At 39.6% G+C, this 20,583-nt stretch overlaps 1 protein-coding gene across 1 annotated transcript in view; it reads right to left on the reverse strand.

Moving 5' to 3' along the window:
- The window catches only part of LOC115760380 (hemicentin-1), a 697,894-nt gene that overhangs the window by 463,069 nt on the left and 214,242 nt on the right, over positions 1-20,583 (reverse strand). The window contains exon 6 of the mRNA XM_030701676.1: positions 14,199-14,405. Within this exon, the coding sequence (XP_030557536.1) occupies positions 14,199-14,405 (207 nt within the window). The remainder of the gene's footprint in view (positions 1-14,198; positions 14,406-20,583) is intronic.

A 20,583-nucleotide genomic window follows, 5' to 3' on the forward strand; every position in this document is an offset into this window, starting at 1 on the left:
AAAAATAATATATAAGAGTTTTTTTTTTTTTGCTTCACTTACATACATTTACTCCATCTCCGAAAGCGCTTCCATCGCTGTAATGTGCGATGATCAGCTGAAAAATCACTCGAATTGCACACAAAAAAAAAAAATTAGAAATAAAATAAAAAAAGAAGGCACTAGATAACAAAAATTTTTCGAACTTCCTGTGACTTGTATTCTCTCTTTTTGTTTTAAATCTGGCTCTCACCAGCAATATGGCGATCCGAATTTCGGAGCATGGAAGGAGAGAAGGAGAGAAAAAATAGGCTAGTGGAAAGAATATGTGGGGCAAGAAAAAAACGGAGTTAAAGAAAAAAAAAATGCGGAATAAGAATTTGACCATGCGGTTGCACTCTTTTGCCGAAAAAAAGAAACTCGCATATAACTAATGTAAAATTTTAAATTATGCGCTTAAGGCGACTTGACTACGCCCATGGCGTTCACAATAGGACTTATTCAGTTTTTTCACTTTTGTTGTTAGTTAAGTTAATTATTCATTTTTATAGCAAAAAAATAACACTACAAAAAATAAACAAGATTTCGTTTTGCTTATATGTAAAAAAAATAATTTCGCGACCAAGATAAATGTAGCTGGTTTTGACGACGTCAGCCACCAGGGAACGATTTCCAACTAATTTTTTGGAGTTTCGGCGACGGCGATCGTCTCTTACTAATTCGCCTTTTGAACTCCCGAGTAGGCTAGAGAGCACGAAACGAAACAACGAGATTTGACGAGATGCGATAAAGCTGGGCGCAGCTGATTAAGCTATTTGCGACAAGGCGAATTAACGATGACAATTACAGGCGCTCTGCATATTTTGGGCTTCGGCAGGCAAAAGCAAAAAAAGAAATGTTTGCCGATGCTAATTGCAGAAAGTCGAAAGACTATAATATCTCATTATATTTGTTGATAAGAATATTACGAAGCGCCATACCTGCAATAGACAGGTTGAAATATAAGTGCTTTTTTAGTCTTTTGGGGCAACATAAAAACAGTCTAACAAAAATCTAACTTACCCCTGATTGGGTCTGGCACTTTTTATATATTTTTATTTTTATACCCTAAACCCATTAAAAATGGGTATAAGGGTATATTGTATTTGTGCAAAATCCAAATTTATGTAAAAGGCAGAAGGAAGCATCTCCGACCCCATAAAGTGTATATATTCTTGATCAGCATCAATAGCCGAGTCGATCTAGCCATGTCCGTCTGTCTGTCCGTCCGACCGTCCGTCCGTATGTATGAGCCATAGGATCTCAGAACCTATAAGAGCTAGAGACTTGAAATTCTAGATGTAGATGCTCCTAGTTCCCGCGCAAAGCGAGTTTGTTTCCGATAATCGATAACTTACTCCGTTTCCAAGCAATCGATAAAAATCGATATCGACATCCTGTTTTTTTTTAGCAAATTGGGTATATATTAAGAGCTAGAGCCACCAAACATGATATGTTGCTTCTAGAATATTATAGATATTTCAAGTATCTTTCATTTCATAACTATCGCCACCTCTCCGCTACCACCCCAGAGCTATAAATCAATTTAATAACCCAACTTTTATTGCCAACCAATTTAAACCACAATTTAAATGCAATTGATTTTTTCAGAATACACAAATATTCTATGGTACAATAAAATATACGGTAGGAAATTTCATAAAGATCGGTTAAGAAAAACCAAAGTTATATGCAACTGCGCAATTGAATGGGGCAGCAGCTTTAAGAATCTCTGTATACATATACACACACGCATTCATTCGCGTCTGCTTCGCATTCTAATAGCATGGTAATTGCACCTTTTTTTTGTAATGTTATTTTAGTTCCTTTTTTATCATAAGTACTTAATTGTTGGTGTGGCTGCTGAGTAGAGGCATAGCAAGTGGTGCGGTCTGTCGCGAGTTCGAGCCCTACCGGGGAAAGTATGATTTTTTTTTTTTTTTGCTGGTGTGGCTGTTGAGTAGAGTCGACAGTAAGTAATGCGGTCAGTTGCAAATTCGAGCCCTGCCAAGGGAACTTTTTTTTATTAATTTATTTGGTGTTGGAATAAGAGGGTTCAGGGTATCCCCTATTCGGGAGCTCCCGACTAGAACCTCTTACTTGTTATTTAATGGTGTTAGAGATTGTTGAACATTTTTGGCTGACTTTTAAGTTCTTATTTTTGTGCTTCCGTTTACCGGAACTTTTTTTACACTCTTTCGATTTTTCTTGAAACAGGATATTTTCCTCTACTGGAAATTTTTAATGCTTCTTTAAGAGACATAGGGTATTTCCGTTATGTTATGATAAAGCTTATTTTCTTAAAGCTCAAAAGCACGCGGTGATCGTATGCTTCAAGTCAGCTGTGTTTATGCTAAAGCTTATATTCTTAAAGTTCAAAAGCTCGCGAAGGTGGCTTTTGTAATCAAAAGCTAAATGCTTGGAGTTATATTTATGTGAGGAATTGCACGAGAATCTGGGTCTTTAGCTACCGTTATGACACTAACCAAACAACATATAGACTGGACATCACATAGATGGAAAGGGGGCAAAAAAATATCGGTGGCATCTGGTCCAAAATCATGAGCAAGATATACATATGATGTCTTTTTATTCGCTACACTACAGGAAACTGCTTGGATTACTCTATTCCCATAGAGTCATTGAGTAATAAATATACAGAGAGGGCGTTTCGATCAAAAGCTCTTTTTCAAAAATTCTGAAGAAAGATACCGAGGTTGCAAACACAACGCACGGTTGTCAGCTACTTCTGCCCAAAATTTAATCACAACTTCTAAACACAAGAACCAACAACAACCATAATCGAAAAATATTTTTTTTCTTTTTTTATACCCGGAACCCATTGAAAATGGGTATAAGGGTATATTGTGTTTGTGCAAAATCCAAATGTATGTAACAGACAGAAGGAAGCATCTCCGATCCCATAAATTATATATATTCTTGATCAGCATCAATAGCCGAGTCGATCTAGCCATGTCCGTCTGTCTGTCCGTCCGTCCGTCCGTATGTATGAACGCAAGGATCTCAGAACCTACAAGAGTTGCTGTGTCGTCCGCAAATGTGGTGAGGTTGAAGCTATCGTGATGTTCCAGTGTCGTCGGGTCTTCCGTCGGCATGTCGGATGTGTAGACGGTATATAGCCACGAAGCAAGGACGCTAGGGCAGTTCCTCCTGGGGGACTCCAGCTTGGATTTCATTGACTCCTGAGAACGTGGAACATATAAAACAGAGAGGGGGGAAGCAAAGTTTTTAATTTGAACAGGAGTCCTTTGTGCCACACTCGGTCAAATGCCTGTTTGAAGTTAACGAGTGCCGCGACGCAATACTCGAAGTTCTCAAGGCTGTCACTGATGAACTCAACTACTCGGTGAAGCTGCTACGGTGTCCCATGCCGTCTTCGAAATCCGAACTGATGCCTAGGTATGATCCGCTTAACGCAATCCATTTCCGACACTCTGGCCAATAATATTCTTTCGAATGTTTTGCAGAGGGTCGGAAGCAGGCTTTTTGGTCGATAAGAATCGACTAGCGTGAGCAATTTTTTAGGTTTTGGAATCATGGCGATCAGAGCGCTTTTTCATTGCCTTGGGAAGTGTACGATTCGAAGCATCATATTAAAGATGAGTACACTGAAGAGTATGCCTTTGGTGGGGAGCAGCTTTATTGTTCTGCTGTCCAGTTCGTCAAATCCAGGGGATTGTCTTGAGTGCTTGGATCTGCGTTGATCTGGTGTTGCAAGTATCCAGTCTATGTAATTTTCCATGTGCGAGTGTGGGGAATCGAACCGTTTGAATCGCTCCTCTAAATGGGTGGCGAAGGTTTCAGCGCGTTCTGAACTCGATCTGGCCCAGGAACTATCATCTCCTTATATGGGGCTCTTGCGGAAGGGCTGTCTTTTTAGGTTTTTTGTCAACTGCCAGAGGCTGTATCCCGTGCATGCGGAGCCGCTCTTTTCAATCTCAATAGTGGGGCTGCCGCCGGATAAATTGAGTCTCGAGGGGGCGATGGCTGGATCGCTTCTATTCTATGTGTTGCAAGTTGGGCTCCTGATCGAATCTTCGCCAAGAGATATTCGATTACATCCTCGATGTCCTCAGGGGAGCTCAGAATCAGTTTAGGGTGGATTGAACTTTTGAGTTCTGCCTGGAATCTTTCAACGTCCAGATTTGTCGGCATTAGACTGGCTGGTCCGAAGAGAGGTCATATTTGGCCTCGATGGAGAGTGTATTCTGCCTAAGGCCACTATATATAAAGAAGTCTATAGCGCTAGGAGTGCGTTGCGAGTTGTACGCATAGTATGTTGCATCTCCGGTTGCCAAGACGTCGCAATAATCAAAACAAACGACTCGACAATGAAAAAAGCACACCACAAATTCTGTCCTTGAGGCTACAGCCTATGATCTTAGCTTCTGCACCCTTCCAACTCATTGTTTTGGTATCTAAGCACTGCTATGCATATAATTCGCAAAGTCATGTCTTCTTCTTCTCCACTCGCTTTCAACTAGCAAGCAGCTCGGCAGATTTTTATAATTTTTTTTTTTCCGATCAGCCAGGAAACTTTTCTCAAAATAGGGTATTTTTACTATTCATAAGTGGTGTAACCAAATAGCACATACGTATATATATATACATTTTTATCCAATGTCTATGAAAAATATAATTTCGTATTCAGTGTGCAACTATTGGTAAAATTATTATACCCTGAACCCATTAGAAATGGGTATAAGGGTATATTGTATTTGTGCAAAATCCAAATGTATGTAACAGGCAGAAGGAAGCATCTCCGACCCCATAAAGTATATATATTTTTGGTCAGCACCAATAGCCGAGTCGATCTAGCCATGTCCGTCTGTATGTCCGTCCGTCCGTCCGTATGTATGAACGCAAGGATCTCAGAACCTATAAGAGCTAGAGACTTGAAATTTTAGATGTAGATGCTCCTAGTTCCCGCGCAGATAGAGTTTGTTTCCGATAATCGATAACTTACTCCGTTTCCAAGCAATCGACAAAAAGCGATATCGACATCCTGTTTTTTTTAGCAAATTAGGTAAATAATTAGAGTTAGAGCAACCAAATGTAACATATTAGGTATGTAAGCGAGTTGATGTCCGTGTAGCATCTAGCGAAGCACGCGCTGGTTCCGGTACAGTGAAGTTGGCTGGGGTGGGTTGACTCATAAATGGCTAAGCTACCTACTCGCAAGCTCTTAAATTTATATATAAAAATTTCGCGTGCTATTAAAATGTCCAGTTCGATTGTACAAACAAAATTACTGGTGTTTGGGAAAATCTACAGAGTTACAGAAATTGTATTAGATTGATTAGGGACCGTAGCTGTATATGTTGTTGTTATGCTGCGCTGGTGTCAATGCGACAGCTGTTGGCCACCCTACCATGATCACCGGGGCCGCTTGACCAAACAAATGGTCGGTGATCCCTAAAACAACACAGATTACAATACCCTATCATTCCGACGACGCATGACTCCAACATAAATAAGGCAAATTAGGACATAATTGTAAGTTCGTTACACATGTTTATTTTTGTTGTAAATTGTGGAGTTAAATCGAAAATGGCTTAGCCAATATACATTTTTTTATAATATTTTTATAATTTTTATAATAAAAAGAAAAAAAAAATTTAATAAAAGACTTATATTACATATAGATAAAGAATTTTTCTAGGTGATGTTCTAATTTGGTCTATGACCCGAATTGGTAAAAAAAATGTGTTCCTTTTTTTTTGTTCGGCAAGAATTAATTTAAATTTTTAATTTATTTAGCGAAAGCTTTAACGCTCACTTGAAGTAGAATATTCTCTTAACGTTTTCTCTTTACCGATTTGTTTGCTCTTTAACGCGGCATTAAATTATTATTAGGCCATTCTCTTTTGATTTTCTCGGAAATTAAGTGCAAAGAAAAATAATATATAAGAGTTTTTTTTTTTTTGCTTCACTTACATACATTTACTCCATCTCCGAAAGCGCTTCCATCGCTGTAATGTGCGATGATCAGCTGAAAAATCACTCGAATTGCACACAAAAAAAAAAAATTAGAAATAAAATAAAAAAAGAAGGCACTAGATAACAAAAATTTTTCGAACTTCCTGTGACTTGTATTCTCTCTTTTTGTTTTAAATCTGGCTCTCACCAGCAATATGGCGATCCGAATTTCGGAGCATGGAAGGAGAGAAGGAGAGAAAAAATAGGCTAGTGGAAAGAATATGTGGGGCAAGAAAAAAACGGAGTTAAAGAAAAAAAAAATGCGGAATAAGAATTTGACCATGCGGTTGCACTCTTTTGCCGAAAAAAAGAAACTCGCATATAACTAATGTAAAATTTTAAATTATGCGCTTAAGGCGACTTGACTACGCCCATGGCGTTCACAATAGGACTTATTCAGTTTTTTCACTTTTGTTGTTAGTTAAGTTAATTATTCATTTTTATAGCAAAAAAATAACACTACAAAAAATAAACAAGATTTCGTTTTGCTTATATGTAAAAAAAATAATTTCGCGACCAAGATAAATGTAGCTGGTTTTGACGACGTCAGCCACCAGGGAACGATTTCCAACTAATTTTTTGGAGTTTCGGCGACGGCGATCGTCTCTTACTAATTCGCCTTTTGAACTCCCGAGTAGGCTAGAGAGCACGAAACGAAACAACGAGATTTGACGAGATGCGATAAAGCTGGGCGCAGCTGATTAAGCTATTTGCGACAAGGCGAATTAACGATGACAATTACAGGCGCTCTGCATATTTTGGGCTTCGGCAGGCAAAAGCAAAAAAAGAAATGTTTGCCGATGCTAATTGCAGAAAGTCGAAAGACTATAATATCTCATTATATTTGTTGATAAGAATATTACGAAGCGCCATACCTGCAATAGACAGGTTGAAATATAAGTGCTTTTTTAGTCTTTTGGGGCAACATAAAAACAGTCTAACAAAAATCTAACTTACCCCTGATTGGGTCTGGCACTTTTTATATATTTTTATTTTTATACCCTAAACCCATTAAAAATGGGTATAAGGGTATATTGTATTTGTGCAAAATCCAAATTTATGTAAAAGGCAGAAGGAAGCATCTCCGACCCCATAAAGTGTATATATTCTTGATCAGCATCAATAGCCGAGTCGATCTAGCCATGTCCGTCTGTCTGTCCGTCCGACCGTCCGTCCGTATGTATGAGCCATAGGATCTCAGAACCTATAAGAGCTAGAGACTTGAAATTCTAGATGTAGATGCTCCTAGTTCCCGCGCAAAGCGAGTTTGTTTCCGATAATCGATAACTTACTCCGTTTCCAAGCAATCGATAAAAATCGATATCGACATCCTGTTTTTTTTTAGCAAATTGGGTATATATTAAGAGCTAGAGCCACCAAACATGATATGTTGCTTCTAGAATATTATAGATATTTCAAGTATCTTTCATTTCATAACTATCGCCACCTCTCCGCTACCACCCCAGAGCTATAAATCAATTTAATAACCCAACTTTTATTGCCAACCAATTTAAACCACAATTTAAATGCAATTGATTTTTTCAGAATACACAAATATTCTATGGTACAATAAAATATACGGTAGGAAATTTCATAAAGATCGGTTAAGAAAAACCAATGTTATATGCAACTGCGCAATTGAATGGGGCAGCAGCTTTAAGAATCTCTGTATACATATACACACACGCATTCATTCGCGTCTGCTTCGCATTCTAATAGCATGGTAATTGCACCTTTTTTTTGTAATGTTATTTTAGTTCCTTTTTTATCATAAGTACTTAATTGTTGGTGTGGCTGCTGAGTAGAGGCATAGCAAGTGGTGCGGTCTGTCGCGAGTTCGAGCCCTACCGGGGAAAGTATGATTTTTTTTTTTTTTTGCTGGTGTGGCTGTTGAGTAGAGTCGACAGTAAGTAATGCGGTCAGTTGCAAATTCGAGCCCTGCCAAGGGAACTTTTTTTTATTAATTTATTTGGTGTTGGAATAAGAGGGTTCAGGGTATCCCCTATTCGGGAGCTCCCGACTAGAACCTCTTACTTGTTATTTAATGGTGTTAGAGATTGTTGAACATTTTTGGCTGACTTTTAAGTTCTTATTTTTGTGCTTCCGTTTACCGGAACTTTTTTTACACTCTTTCGATTTTTCTTGAAACAGGATATTTTCCTCTACTGGAAATTTTTAATGCTTCTTTAAGAGACATAGGGTATTTCCGTTATGTTATGATAAAGCTTATTTTCTTAAAGCTCAAAAGCACGCGGTGATCGTATGCTTCAAGTCAGCTGTGTTTATGCTAAAGCTTATATTCTTAAAGTTCAAAAGCTCGCGAAGGTGGCTTTTGTAATCAAAAGCTAAATGCTTGGAGTTATATTTATGTGAGGAATTGCACGAGAATCTGGGTCTTTAGCTACCGTTATGACACTAACCAAACAACATATAGACTGGACATCACATAGATGGAAAGGGGGCAAAAAAATATCGGTGGCATCTGGTCCAAAATCATGAGCAAGATATACATATGATGTCTTTTTATTCGCTACACTACAGGAAACTGCTTGGATTACTCTATTCCCATAGAGTCATTGAGTAATAAATATACAGAGAGGGCGTTTCGATCAAAAGCTCTTTTTCAAAAATTCTGAAGAAAGATACCGAGGTTGCAAACACAACGCACGGTTGTCAGCTACTTCTGCCCAAAATTTAATCACAACTTCTAAACACAAGAACCAACAACAACCATAATCGAAAAATATTTTTTTTCTTTTTTTATACCCGGAACCCATTGAAAATGGGTATAAGGGTATATTGTGTTTGTGCAAAATCCAAATGTATGTAACAGACAGAAGGAAGCATCTCCGATCCCATAAATTATATATATTCTTGATCAGCATCAATAGCCGAGTCGATCTAGCCATGTCCGTCTGTCTGTCCGTCCGTCCGTCCGTATGTATGAACGCAAGGATCTCAGAACCTACAAGAGTTGCTGTGTCGTCCGCAAATGTGGTGAGGTTGAAGCTATCGTGATGTTCCAGTGTCGTCGGGTCTTCCGTCGGCATGTCGGATGTGTAGACGGTATATAGCCACGAAGCAAGGACGCTAGGGCAGTTCCTCCTGGGGGACTCCAGCTTGGATTTCATTGACTCCTGAGAACGTGGAACATATAAAACAGAGAGGGGGGAAGCAAAGTTTTTAATTTGAACAGGAGTCCTTTGTGCCACACTCGGTCAAATGCCTGTTTGAAGTTAACGAGTGCCGCGACGCAATACTCGAAGTTCTCAAGGCTGTCACTGATGAACTCAACTACTCGGTGAAGCTGCTACGGTGTCCCATGCCGTCTTCGAAATCCGAACTGATGCCTAGGTATGATCCGCTTAACGCAATCCATTTCCGACACTCTGGCCAATAATATTCTTTCGAATGTTTTGCAGAGGGTCGGAAGCAGGCTTTTTGGTCGATAAGAATCGACTAGCGTGAGCAATTTTTTAGGTTTTGGAATCATGGCGATCAGAGCGCTTTTTCATTGCCTTGGGAAGTGTACGATTCGAAGCATCATATTAAAGATGAGTACACTGAAGAGTATGCCTTTGGTGGGGAGCAGCTTTATTGTTCTGCTGTCCAGTTCGTCAAATCCAGGGGATTGTCTTGAGTGCTTGGATCTGCGTTGATCTGGTGTTGCAAGTATCCAGTCTATGTAATTTTCCATGTGCGAGTGTGGGGAATCGAACCGTTTGAATCGCTCCTCTAAATGGGTGGCGAAGGTTTCAGCGCGTTCTGAACTCGATCTGGCCCAGGAACTATCATCTCCTTATATGGGGCTCTTGCGGAAGGGCTGTCTTTTTAGGTTTTTTGTCAACTGCCAGAGGCTGTATCCCGTGCATGCGGAGCCGCTCTTTTCAATCTCAATAGTGGGGCTGCCGCCGGATAAATTGAGTCTCGAGGGGGCGATGGCTGGATCGCTTCTATTCTATGTGTTGCAAGTTGGGCTCCTGATCGAATCTTCGCCAAGAGATATTCGATTACATCCTCGATGTCCTCAGGGGAGCTCAGAATCAGTTTAGGGTGGATTGAACTTTTGAGTTCTGCCTGGAATCTTTCAACGTCCAGATTTGTCGGCATTAGACTGGCTGGTCCGAAGAGAGGTCATATTTGGCCTCGATGGAGAGTGTATTCTGCCTAAGGCCACTATATATAAAGAAGTCTATAGCGCTAGGAGTGCGTTGCGAGTTGTACGCATAGTATGTTGCATCTCCGGTTGCCAAGACGTCGCAATAATCAAAACAAACGACTCGACAATGAAAAAAGCACACCACAAATTCTGTCCTTGAGGCTACAGCCTATGATCTTAGCTTCTGCACCCTTCCAACTCATTGTTTTGGTATCTAAGCACTGCTATGCATATAATTCGCAAAGTCATGTCTTCTTCTTCTCCACTCGCTTTCAATTAGCAAGCAGCTCGGCAGATATTTATCATTTTTTATTTTTCGATCAGCAAGACAGCCTTTCTCAAAATAGGGTATTTTAACTATTCATAAGTGGTTTAACCAAACAGCACAAACCTTCTTATATACATTTTTATCCAATGTCTATGAAAAATATAATTTCGTATTTAGTGGGCAACTATTGGTAAAATTACTTATAATTGTTTTTTTGAAACATTTAAATAATTTATTTATAATAGTTTTGTAATAATATATTTATTTTAAAATGTACTATTTTACTGTACGCTATGCTCGCACACATAAAGCCTTAAGATGTGACGTCATATGCGAAACAATATATTGTAATCTTCTTAGCTTTATATACTTCCCTTGGCCTGGCAGACTCATACTCACTACTAGATGGTGTGTTTTGAAGCATTTTGTTTCGCAAGATAATCTTTGTTGAGACCGTGCCGTAAAACTTTTATTCTCTTACTCCTTTTTTGGCCAGTTGCGCCATTTGCATTGTATTGCTAATAATACATGTGAATGTTTGAATACAATCTCTAAGGCCGATCCACCAATGTTTTGATAATCACTTGTCCTTTTTAAATTAATAAATTTTATATTCACAGAAATCCAACAGAACTTAACATGCCCGCATGAAATATTAAATGCACCAAGGCAGTCAGAACCACAATAGAAGGTTGCCGCCGCAGTCGCCGGCTTATTCCCTTGGTGACTTAGGCGTAATTCTACAATAATTAGATGTAATGTTAAGTTTCTTCCGTACTTAGACTTTAGCGTCATGTCCCTGCTCGTGCGCGAATGTTTGAGCGTTCGAAATAAGTAATAATTATTCGGCCAATCTGGAAATGCGCTTCAGCATCACTTAAACTTAAACTGAACCCATTAAAAATGGGTATAAGGGTATATTGTATCTGTGCAAAATCCAAATGTATGTAACAGGCAGAAGGAAGCATCTCCGACCCCATAAAGTATATATATTCTTGATCAACATCAATAGCCGAGTCGATCTAGCCATGTCCGTCTGTCTGTCCGTCCGTCCGTCCGTCCGTATGTATGAGCCAAAGGATCTCAGAACCTATAAGAGCTAGAGACTTGAAATTTTAGATGTAGATGCTCCTAGTCCCCGCGCAGGTCGAGTTTGTTTCCGGTAATCGATAACTTACTCCGTTTACAAGCAATTGATAAAATCGATATCGACATCCTGTTTTTTTTTAGCAAATTGGGTAAATAATAAGAGCTACAGCCACCAAACATGATTTGTTGCTTCTAGAATATTATAGATATTTCAAGTATCTTTCATTTCATACCTATCGCCACCTCCCCGCTACCACCCCAGAGCTATAAATCAAGTTAATAACCCAACTTTTATTGCCAACCAATTTAAACCATAATTTAAATGCAATTGATTATTTCAGAATACTTAAATATTCTATGGTACAATAAGATATACTGTAGAAAATTTCATAAAGATCGGTTAAGACAAACCAAAGTTATATGCAACTGCGCAATTGAATGGGGCAGCAGCTTTAAGAATTTTTGTATACATGTACACACACACATTCATGCGCGTCTGCTTCGCATTCTAATAGCATGGTAATTGCATCTTTTTTTGTAATGTTATTTTAGTTCCTTTTTTATCAAAAGTACTTAATTGTTGGTGTGGCTGCTGAGTAAAGGCATAGCAAGTAGTGAGGTCTGTCGCGAGTTCGAGCCTTACCGGGGAAAGTATTATTATATTTTTTTTTTGCTGGTATGGCTGTTGAGTAGAGTCGACAGTAATGCGGTCAGTTGCAAATTGGAGCCCTGCCAAGGGAACTTTTTTTAATAATTTATTTGGTGTTGGAATAAGAGGGTTCAGGGTATCCCCTAGTCGGGAGCTCCCGACTAGAACCTCTTATTTGTTTTCATTGCATATTACAGTTCAATGCAAAACTGCAGATTATTGATCATAGTTCAATGTAAATTACATCGATCGACAATATTGATAGTTATTCAATTCATCGATACTAAAGACTTGATACTAGCTTGTTGCCTAAAAAACAACCATTTGCTCAAGCTCAAAAAAAGGAATCCTGCGGAAGAACAATATTTAAATATTCAAACATTTTTATTGATCACAAATGGCAATAAATAGTAAATAGCAATTTGAGAATTTGTCTTAAATGCAAAAAAGCGATGTCGACCAAACATACTAAAACACCAATGACTATAACACAAACGCCAAAAAAACAGATTTTGACTCGGTGTTCATCGATGCCATTGATTTATTTCAAAAACGTAAAACGGCAAATACAATAATTTGGGAACTACTAAATATTTAGTATCAAAACAAAAGTGCAACAGGCAATTCTAAGGCAGTTTTTAATTATTGTATACAGAGGTACGGTCTAATAGAAACGATCATAACAGACATAGGTACAGAATATAAGCCGATCTACCCGAACATTGCCTGGTACGTCTATGGTTAAGTTTATTTATATTCACTGAAACCGACTATTACATGCAGTTAAACTCATTATTCGCTAGAAGATTTCCTCCGCATTTCAACTAACTGTAACGCTGAACTGCTCGGAACCCCCATGTTCGAGTTAAGCCAATCTTCCTTACCAGTTAAAGCTCAATGCAAAACTGAAGAATACAAGGCTTAATACACCGATCGATAGTCTTTAAATTTAATTATCATTTCATAGAATGTAAGCAAAAATTATAAATATTAGTTTGTGGCGTGAATATAACCTTCTCTCAGTATTTTCCCGTTCTTGCGATTTAATGTTTGCAAATTCGTGTTGTGTTAGTGTGACGGACAGTTTCCGGAACGAGAGATGAGAGATGGTTAATTCACCTGGCAGATGGTGGTGAATCTAAATTGAATCTAAAACTAAAACTAAACTAAACTAAACTCCTAAGGTAGAATCTATTGTGCCGCAACATCCCTGATAGTGCTGAACTTGCGCCTCATATATTTCATTATATTAGGGGCAGGTCCCAAGGTTGCAGTCCTCTGCCTTGACAAATGTCGCCACCACCTCCTGTATCACTTGTGCTTCTTTTCTTTTCCTCATACGTTGCCAAAGAAAGATTTAGCCGCTGATAAGCACGCAGATTCCTCTTCCAACTAAAAATGCCACCGCTGCTGGGCGTCTGAAGCTAGAAGCAGCGCCGTTTCTGATCTGCTGGGGGGCTCTATTTCATAAGTCATGAATTTGACTACTCCCATTGGGTAGAAAGTTGTTTGGATTGCTTCTACAGAAGTCTAAATTTGTCTCTAACGGCTGCACCGCATCATTATGATTCTGATTTTCGAATTGTTTACATTTTAACATCTACGGTATACTATGTTTTCTAATACATTTCCAAATGTTATTGTGTCTTTAAGCTTTAAGTCTTTAATCTGATGACAGCGTCTATCTGCGTAAGCAATTCTAGACCGATGATATCGTCGAAGGTTAAACAAGTAAATGGAAAGAAATACCTTATGTTTTTTTTTTAATTATTAAGGTCAGCCATCCAATATCAAAATGAACTACACTGTTAACGCAACGTTCTAGGCAATACGAATTTATTTCAACAAAAACAGCGTGCAATGTAGCAAACACTTCGGTGGTACTCCTAAGCCAGTTGTATAATGTAATTTAACATATATAGCATTCCTTTATTAATTTAAGGTAAAAAACCAATAAATTACGTCACAAAAAGTATAATAAATAATTAAATAGCGACAACATATTATCAACTTACAATTCATGTCAACCTGAACTACAGCCTCTACTATAGATGCTCGGGGATGGTTCACTGCCCTGCAAACAAGTTTGGAATTGAGGTCACTCCGTCTAAGAGGTCCAAGTTCAATTTCATTTTGAAGAATTTTTCCTCCTGATAAACTTGTTGTGCCACTTAGTATTTCAACTTCGTCCCGATACCATGTAATCGTTGGTGTTGGATAGCCTAGGTATATAAAGAAATTACTGTGATATATATATACATATATATGATAATTTATTTGCGAGGTGTAAGTTATATCTAGTTTAATTTATTTAGGAATGCATGTAATATTTTATTGCAATTATATATATTTTCATTGTGGACAATTGATATATTCAAAATAATAATATATAGATATAAGCCTAAGTAAATCTTCCGATCAAATGTAATATGATCGGCCACTTGTCGTTTGCCCATAGGCGATGCCCTATGTACATAAAGTATATCGTTGCACGCGCAACGCTTCGCTTCTAAAAACATGCTGGCCCTAAACACAGTTCTGTTAAGCAAGAATATTAAGCATTTAACTTTGAATACACCAATCTTAAACCGACCGCCCATAAGGAGGGACAACTACCATCACGTCTATATAACTAGAATGATTAATGAATCAAAATTATTCAAGTGCAAACTCATTTACAGGCGATCGCACCACAACATACCATACATGAGATACTATAGCTATATATAGCTATCTTGGGCACGCCGAAGATTTAATACGATTGTAGACCCAACATTTTCATAATAATCATAATGCTTTGCCCGTAACTGAAAAGCACAGGGGAAATAGTTAATGCCGATAATTGACCAAAGTCAATATATCTTGATGAACAAAAAAGTTGTTTATACAAGAACCTAGTTTTCGACCGATCGTTTCTATAGGAGCTATATGATATAGTGGTCTGACGATAATAGGTCTTTATATATATGGGAAGCATAATAAAACTAATAAATAAACTAATAATAATAAACTAATTTGGTCATATCTTGATGAACAAAAAATATGTTCATACAATAACCTATTTGTCGACCGATCGTTCCCATGGCAGCTTTATGATATGGTAGTCTGATATGAATAAGATTTAACATAAATGAAGGGAGCGTAGTAGGATTTTGTATATATATGAGAAGTATAATAAAACTAATAAATTCCAAGTTTGGTCAGATATCTTGATAAAAAAAGATGTTTATAGAAGAACCTACTATTGGACCGATCAATCCAAATATCGATCGATGTGAATAAGATTTAAAATAAATGAAGGGAGTATAGTAGTTTTCCAAAAGCCGAGTTTGGTAAAAATATTTTGAAAAACAAAAAGTTTTCCATACTTTTCTTTTATTTCACTTTACTTTCTTTTCTCTTCTTTTATTAGCTAATTTGTTGATACTATGCTTAAGCATCTTAATCTAGCTTTACAGCTTTATAGCTTTATAATGGATTGAACATACTTAACATTACATATTAGGTTCTAAATTATTTTTTGGTTTGTGTTTTCCTTATCTAAGTACCCGGTTTGGGAGGTCGATGGGGTGGATCCTGCGAAGTCACCGTCGTTTTCTTCTGCAAAGCCTTCTTGCCAGTATATTGGGGTGGGCAGAAAAACGGGCCATGTAGTTGGTGGACTGCAGACGTAACAGGTCACCCACCAAGGGAACCTTTAGGTTTCTTGCTAAGTCTCGGTTGCGGATGTACCAGGGGGCTCCAGTACTTAGTCTCAGCACCTTGGAGTGGAAGACACTACTTTTATTCCAATGGGATTTTGCTGTAGTGCCGCAGATTTGTCTTGCGTAGCGCCAAACTGGTGCCAGTAGGGATTTGTACAACAGCACCTTGTTGTTCAGAGAGAGCTTGTTGTTTTCCTTTAAGAGCCATGTCTTTTTGTCGTAAACTTTGACGTACTGTTTTTATATGCTCCAAATGAGCCTGCGATCGAGGTGGACTCCAAGGTCTCTGCGGATCGCGAATGTCGAGCACACCGATTTTTGCCTGTTGAAGGCAATTCGCCACTTAGATGCCCACGTCTCAAAATCGTGCAGGTATTCTTGCAGTTGGTCGGTTGCTTGGTATACACAGCTAGATTTGGGAAGGATTGCTGTGTCGTCCGCAAATGTGGCGAGATTAAAGCTATCGTGATGTTCCAGTGTCGTCGGGTCTACCGTCGGCATGTCGGATGTGTAGACAGTATATAGCCACGGAGCAAGGACTCAAGGGCAGTTCCCCCTGGGGGACTCCAGCTTGGGTTTCCTTGACTCCTGAGAACGTGCCGTCGACTACTACACGAAATTTTCTATTTTCGAGGAAGCTGTGGAATATATAAAACAGAGAGAGGGGAAGCAAAGTTTTTAATTTGAACAGGAGTCCTTTGTGCCACACTCGGTCAAACGCTTGTTTGATGCTCACGAATGCTGCGACGCAATACTCGAAGTTCTCAAAGCTGTCACTGATGAACTCAACTATTCGGTGAAGCTGCTACGGTGTCTTCGAAATCCGAACTGATGCCTTGGTATGATCCGCTTAACGCAATCCATTTCCGACACTCTGGCCAAAAATATTATTTCGAATATTTTGGAGAGGGTTGGAAGCAGGCTAATTGGTCGATATGATTCGACTAGCGTGAGCGATTTTTTAGGTTTTGGGATCATGGCGATCAGTGCGCTTTTCCATTGCCTTGAAAAGTGTCCGATACGAAGCATCGTATTGAATATGAGTACATTGAAGAGTCCCTTGGTGGAGAGCAGCTATATTTTTCTGCTGTTCAGTTCGTCAGATCCAGGGGCTTTCCTTGTCTTAAGCGCTTGGATATGTGATTCGACCTCTTTAAGGGTCACGTGGACAATGGACAGGCCAGGTTGATGTGGTGTTTCAAGGGTCCTGTCTACATATTCTTCCAGGGGACAGTGTGGGGAATCGAACGTTTTAAATCGCTCCTCTAGGTGCGTGGCGAAGGTTTCAGTACGTTCCATGCTCGATCTGGCCCAGGTACCATTACCTCTTTTTATGGGGGTTTTGCGGACGGGTTGTCTTTTTTGCTGAGCTGCTGGTTGCTTATGGCCGCAAGGACTTTCTGGAGCCGGTTGGATATCCTTCTGTAAATCCTGTTCACCCTTTGGTCACCAGTGCGCACGTACTCTTTTCGGAGCCGCCTTTTCAATGCCAGTAGTTGGGCTACCGCCGGGTGGATTGAGTCTCGAGGGGGAGATGGCTGGATCGGTTCTGTTGCATATGTTGTAAGTCGGGCTGCTGCCCGAATCTTCGCCAAGAAATAATCGATAGCATCTTCGATGTCCTCAGGGGAGCTAAGAGTCATGTTGAGGTTGATGGAATTATTGAGTTCAGCCTGAAATCTTTCCACATCTCCATTTGTCGGCAATAGTTTCTTTCTTTTTGACTGCTGTAAAGGGTTGGTGTGGACAGTAGCCAAAAGAGGAAGATGGTCCGAAGAGAGGTCATATTTGGCCTCGATGGAGAGGAATTCAGCCCAAGCCCACCGTATATGAAGAAGTTTATTGCGCTTTGAGTGTGTTGCGAGTTGTACGCGTAGTATGTTGCATCTCCGGTTGCCAAGACATCGCATCTGCAGTCAATGATAGCTTCGTGCAAACTCTGCCCCCTCGTACAGGCTCTGTTGTTTCCTCATAGTCTGTGTTTCGCATTCCAGTGAGTTTCCGAGTTTTTATGAAGTGTGTTAAGGTTCTGGTCCATTCTTGAGGTAAGCCTTAACATAGCCTCTTCAAGAGCCGCAATTCTCAAGCTAGTATCGTCGTTCAGTTGGTTTCCGGAAGTGTTGTAGGACTGCCTTTCATCCGGTATGCGTTGGATGGCGTCTCTTCGCTGGCTGTTTGCTGGCGTCAGCACATCTACCACAGACGAATTTCTTCATACAGTAATTCTTTAAGTGTCCATAATCCTGGAAGCGGTGGCATTGGACAACGTCAGCAGATCGGCGGGGACGCTCCACTAAGACTCCTTGCCGGCATAGATGGTTTATTTTCAGCGCTTCCTTATTGTTGGGGGCCGGTTTGTGGTCCAGGAAAAACATATGTAGCCCGCTTTGCTCCGTGCCATTTGTGGCCTTGCCTTTAGGGTTATAGATATTTACTACATTGTGTCCTTTATTTTGCATCTCCTTGATAATATAGCCTTGGGCCGTAGAGAACGCCATCTGTTTGCTGACAATGCGAAAAGGTTTGTCTTCATGCAGCTGGTAGTGGTAGTAGGGATATAAGGCACTGTACCGCTTTGTGTGTTGATTGCTAGTGCGACAGGAGTTGTATTGGGCATATCTACGGCGCATGGGGTGGTTTTAGGGTGGCATGATGGCTTTCTGCTGCTGTTTTGCGGATTCTTAGGGCCTACTGAGCTGCGAGCTGTCGCAGAAGTAGCTGAAGCCACTGCATAAGTGACTGCGGTAATAGCGGAGGTGTTGGCTGTGGTCGTGACATAGACCGGGTAGCAGCTCGAAGGAATAGCGGGAATTTGGCTCTCTCAAAGCACAGCTTTGTACCGCTCATCTAGTCGCCTCGCTTGGGCCGATAATACTCTATCATCTATAGCTCTCGTTTTGGAGATATACGATGGGGACAAATGATATATTTCTGAGTCATTGGAGTTACTATGCGTGTCCATGCTGAGAAGTATTATTACTTGCAGAATTTGCGGCAACGGTCCCCAGAAGTCTCAAAAATATGCTGGAAGATAACAACTGCACTGCAAAAACGTAAACAATTGCACGCACAATCACACACGCACTAGGGTGCACTCAACATATAAGATACGTTTTGCGCTCGCTTCTATGCAGCTGCAGCCGCCTGCGCTGGGTTTTATTACCCTTGGGCAAGATAATTTCTGTTTGTTTTCTGTAATAGTTTTAGTTTTTTTTTACAAATTATTGTTGCCGGCAATGCCGTAACAGCATAACCCAAAATTTAAACAGTGACGCTTAGCGTCAGAAAGTTTATTACACGCCGATATTAAATCGTAAATCACTTTGAATTGTTTACTACGCACTTCCGTCTCGTTCAACTGTCGGAGAGAAACTGGGTTTTCCATTCAACAACTTAATTTTCGATCGATGGCAACTATATGATATAGCGGTCCAATGTTGATTGGATTTTGCATATATATCAGACTCATAGTAAAACCATAAACTCATAGTACCCTGAACCCTCTTCTTCCAACATCAAATGCAGTTCGCGCTACGCGCTTGTTTGTAAAAATAAAAATGAATTAAAACAAGTAAAAAGTTCTAAGCGGCAGCCCCCGACTAGGGAATACCCTGAACCCTCTTATTCTAACAGAAAATGCAGTGTGTATTCTCAAAAAGTCAATTGCATTTAAATTGTGGCTTAAATTGGTAAGCAATACAAGATGGGTTATTAACTTGATTTATAGCTTCGCGGTGGTAGCAGGGAGGTGGCGATAGGTATAATGTGAAAGATGCTTGATATATATATATAATATTTCTGAAGCTACATATCAATATTGGTGACTCGAGCTCTTAATATTCACCCAATTTGCTCAAAAAACATGATGCCGTTATCGATTTTTATCGATTGCTTGGAAACGTAGAAAGTTATCGATTATCGGAAACAAACTCGACTGCGCAGGCACTAGGAGGACCTTCAGCTAAAATTGCTAGTCTCTACCTCTTATAGGTTCTGATATGCTTGCGTTCGATCGAGTTACATCTGCACAAATACAGTATACCCTTTTTACCCATTTTCAATGGGTATAAAAAAGAAAAGTTACCTTCCCAGGGCTCAAACTTGCAACTGACCGCATTACTTGTTGCCGACTATACGGCAAAAAAAAAGGAGTTGTCTTCTCCGTCGGGCCCGAATTCGCAACAGTCTGCTCCACAACCTGCCGCCGCTGCTTATCAACAGCCACGCTAATAAGTAAACGTTACTGAGGAAACAACGAATTCAAAAAGCAGCACAGAAAACAGTACAATCGCAATTGCAATGCTGTTGATAGTGCGATATGCGAACATATAGAGTACACACTGCACTCAATGTACAGCAAACTGTAACACTTTAACACTTTAATGCAGTGTTTACATAAAGAATTATTAAGCACATTTCGAATGCATATGTAACATGTCCACGCAACAACAGAGCGTAAGCGTTTCCATATATATAAGTGTATAAAATAATCGCTCCGTTGCTGGCGTCGCTGGCAACGCAGTTCGCTGGGTCATAGTTAAGTAGTACCAAAGTTAAACATTGTGAAAATATTCACTGAGCAAGAGTAACCCACTAAAGTTCTTGGCGGAGCGAAAGCTCCGCTGTATATCAACTCAAAGAAACCTTTGGTGCATCACATTAGACAAAAGTCGATTCGTTGTGCCCGCCAATGAGA

This window comes from Drosophila novamexicana, unplaced genomic scaffold (assembly GCF_003285875.2).
Source record: "Drosophila novamexicana strain 15010-1031.04,08,12 unplaced genomic scaffold, DnovRS2.1 tig00000434-arrow-pilon, whole genome shotgun sequence".
Lineage (NCBI taxonomy): Eukaryota > Metazoa > Arthropoda > Insecta > Diptera > Drosophilidae > Drosophila > Drosophila novamexicana.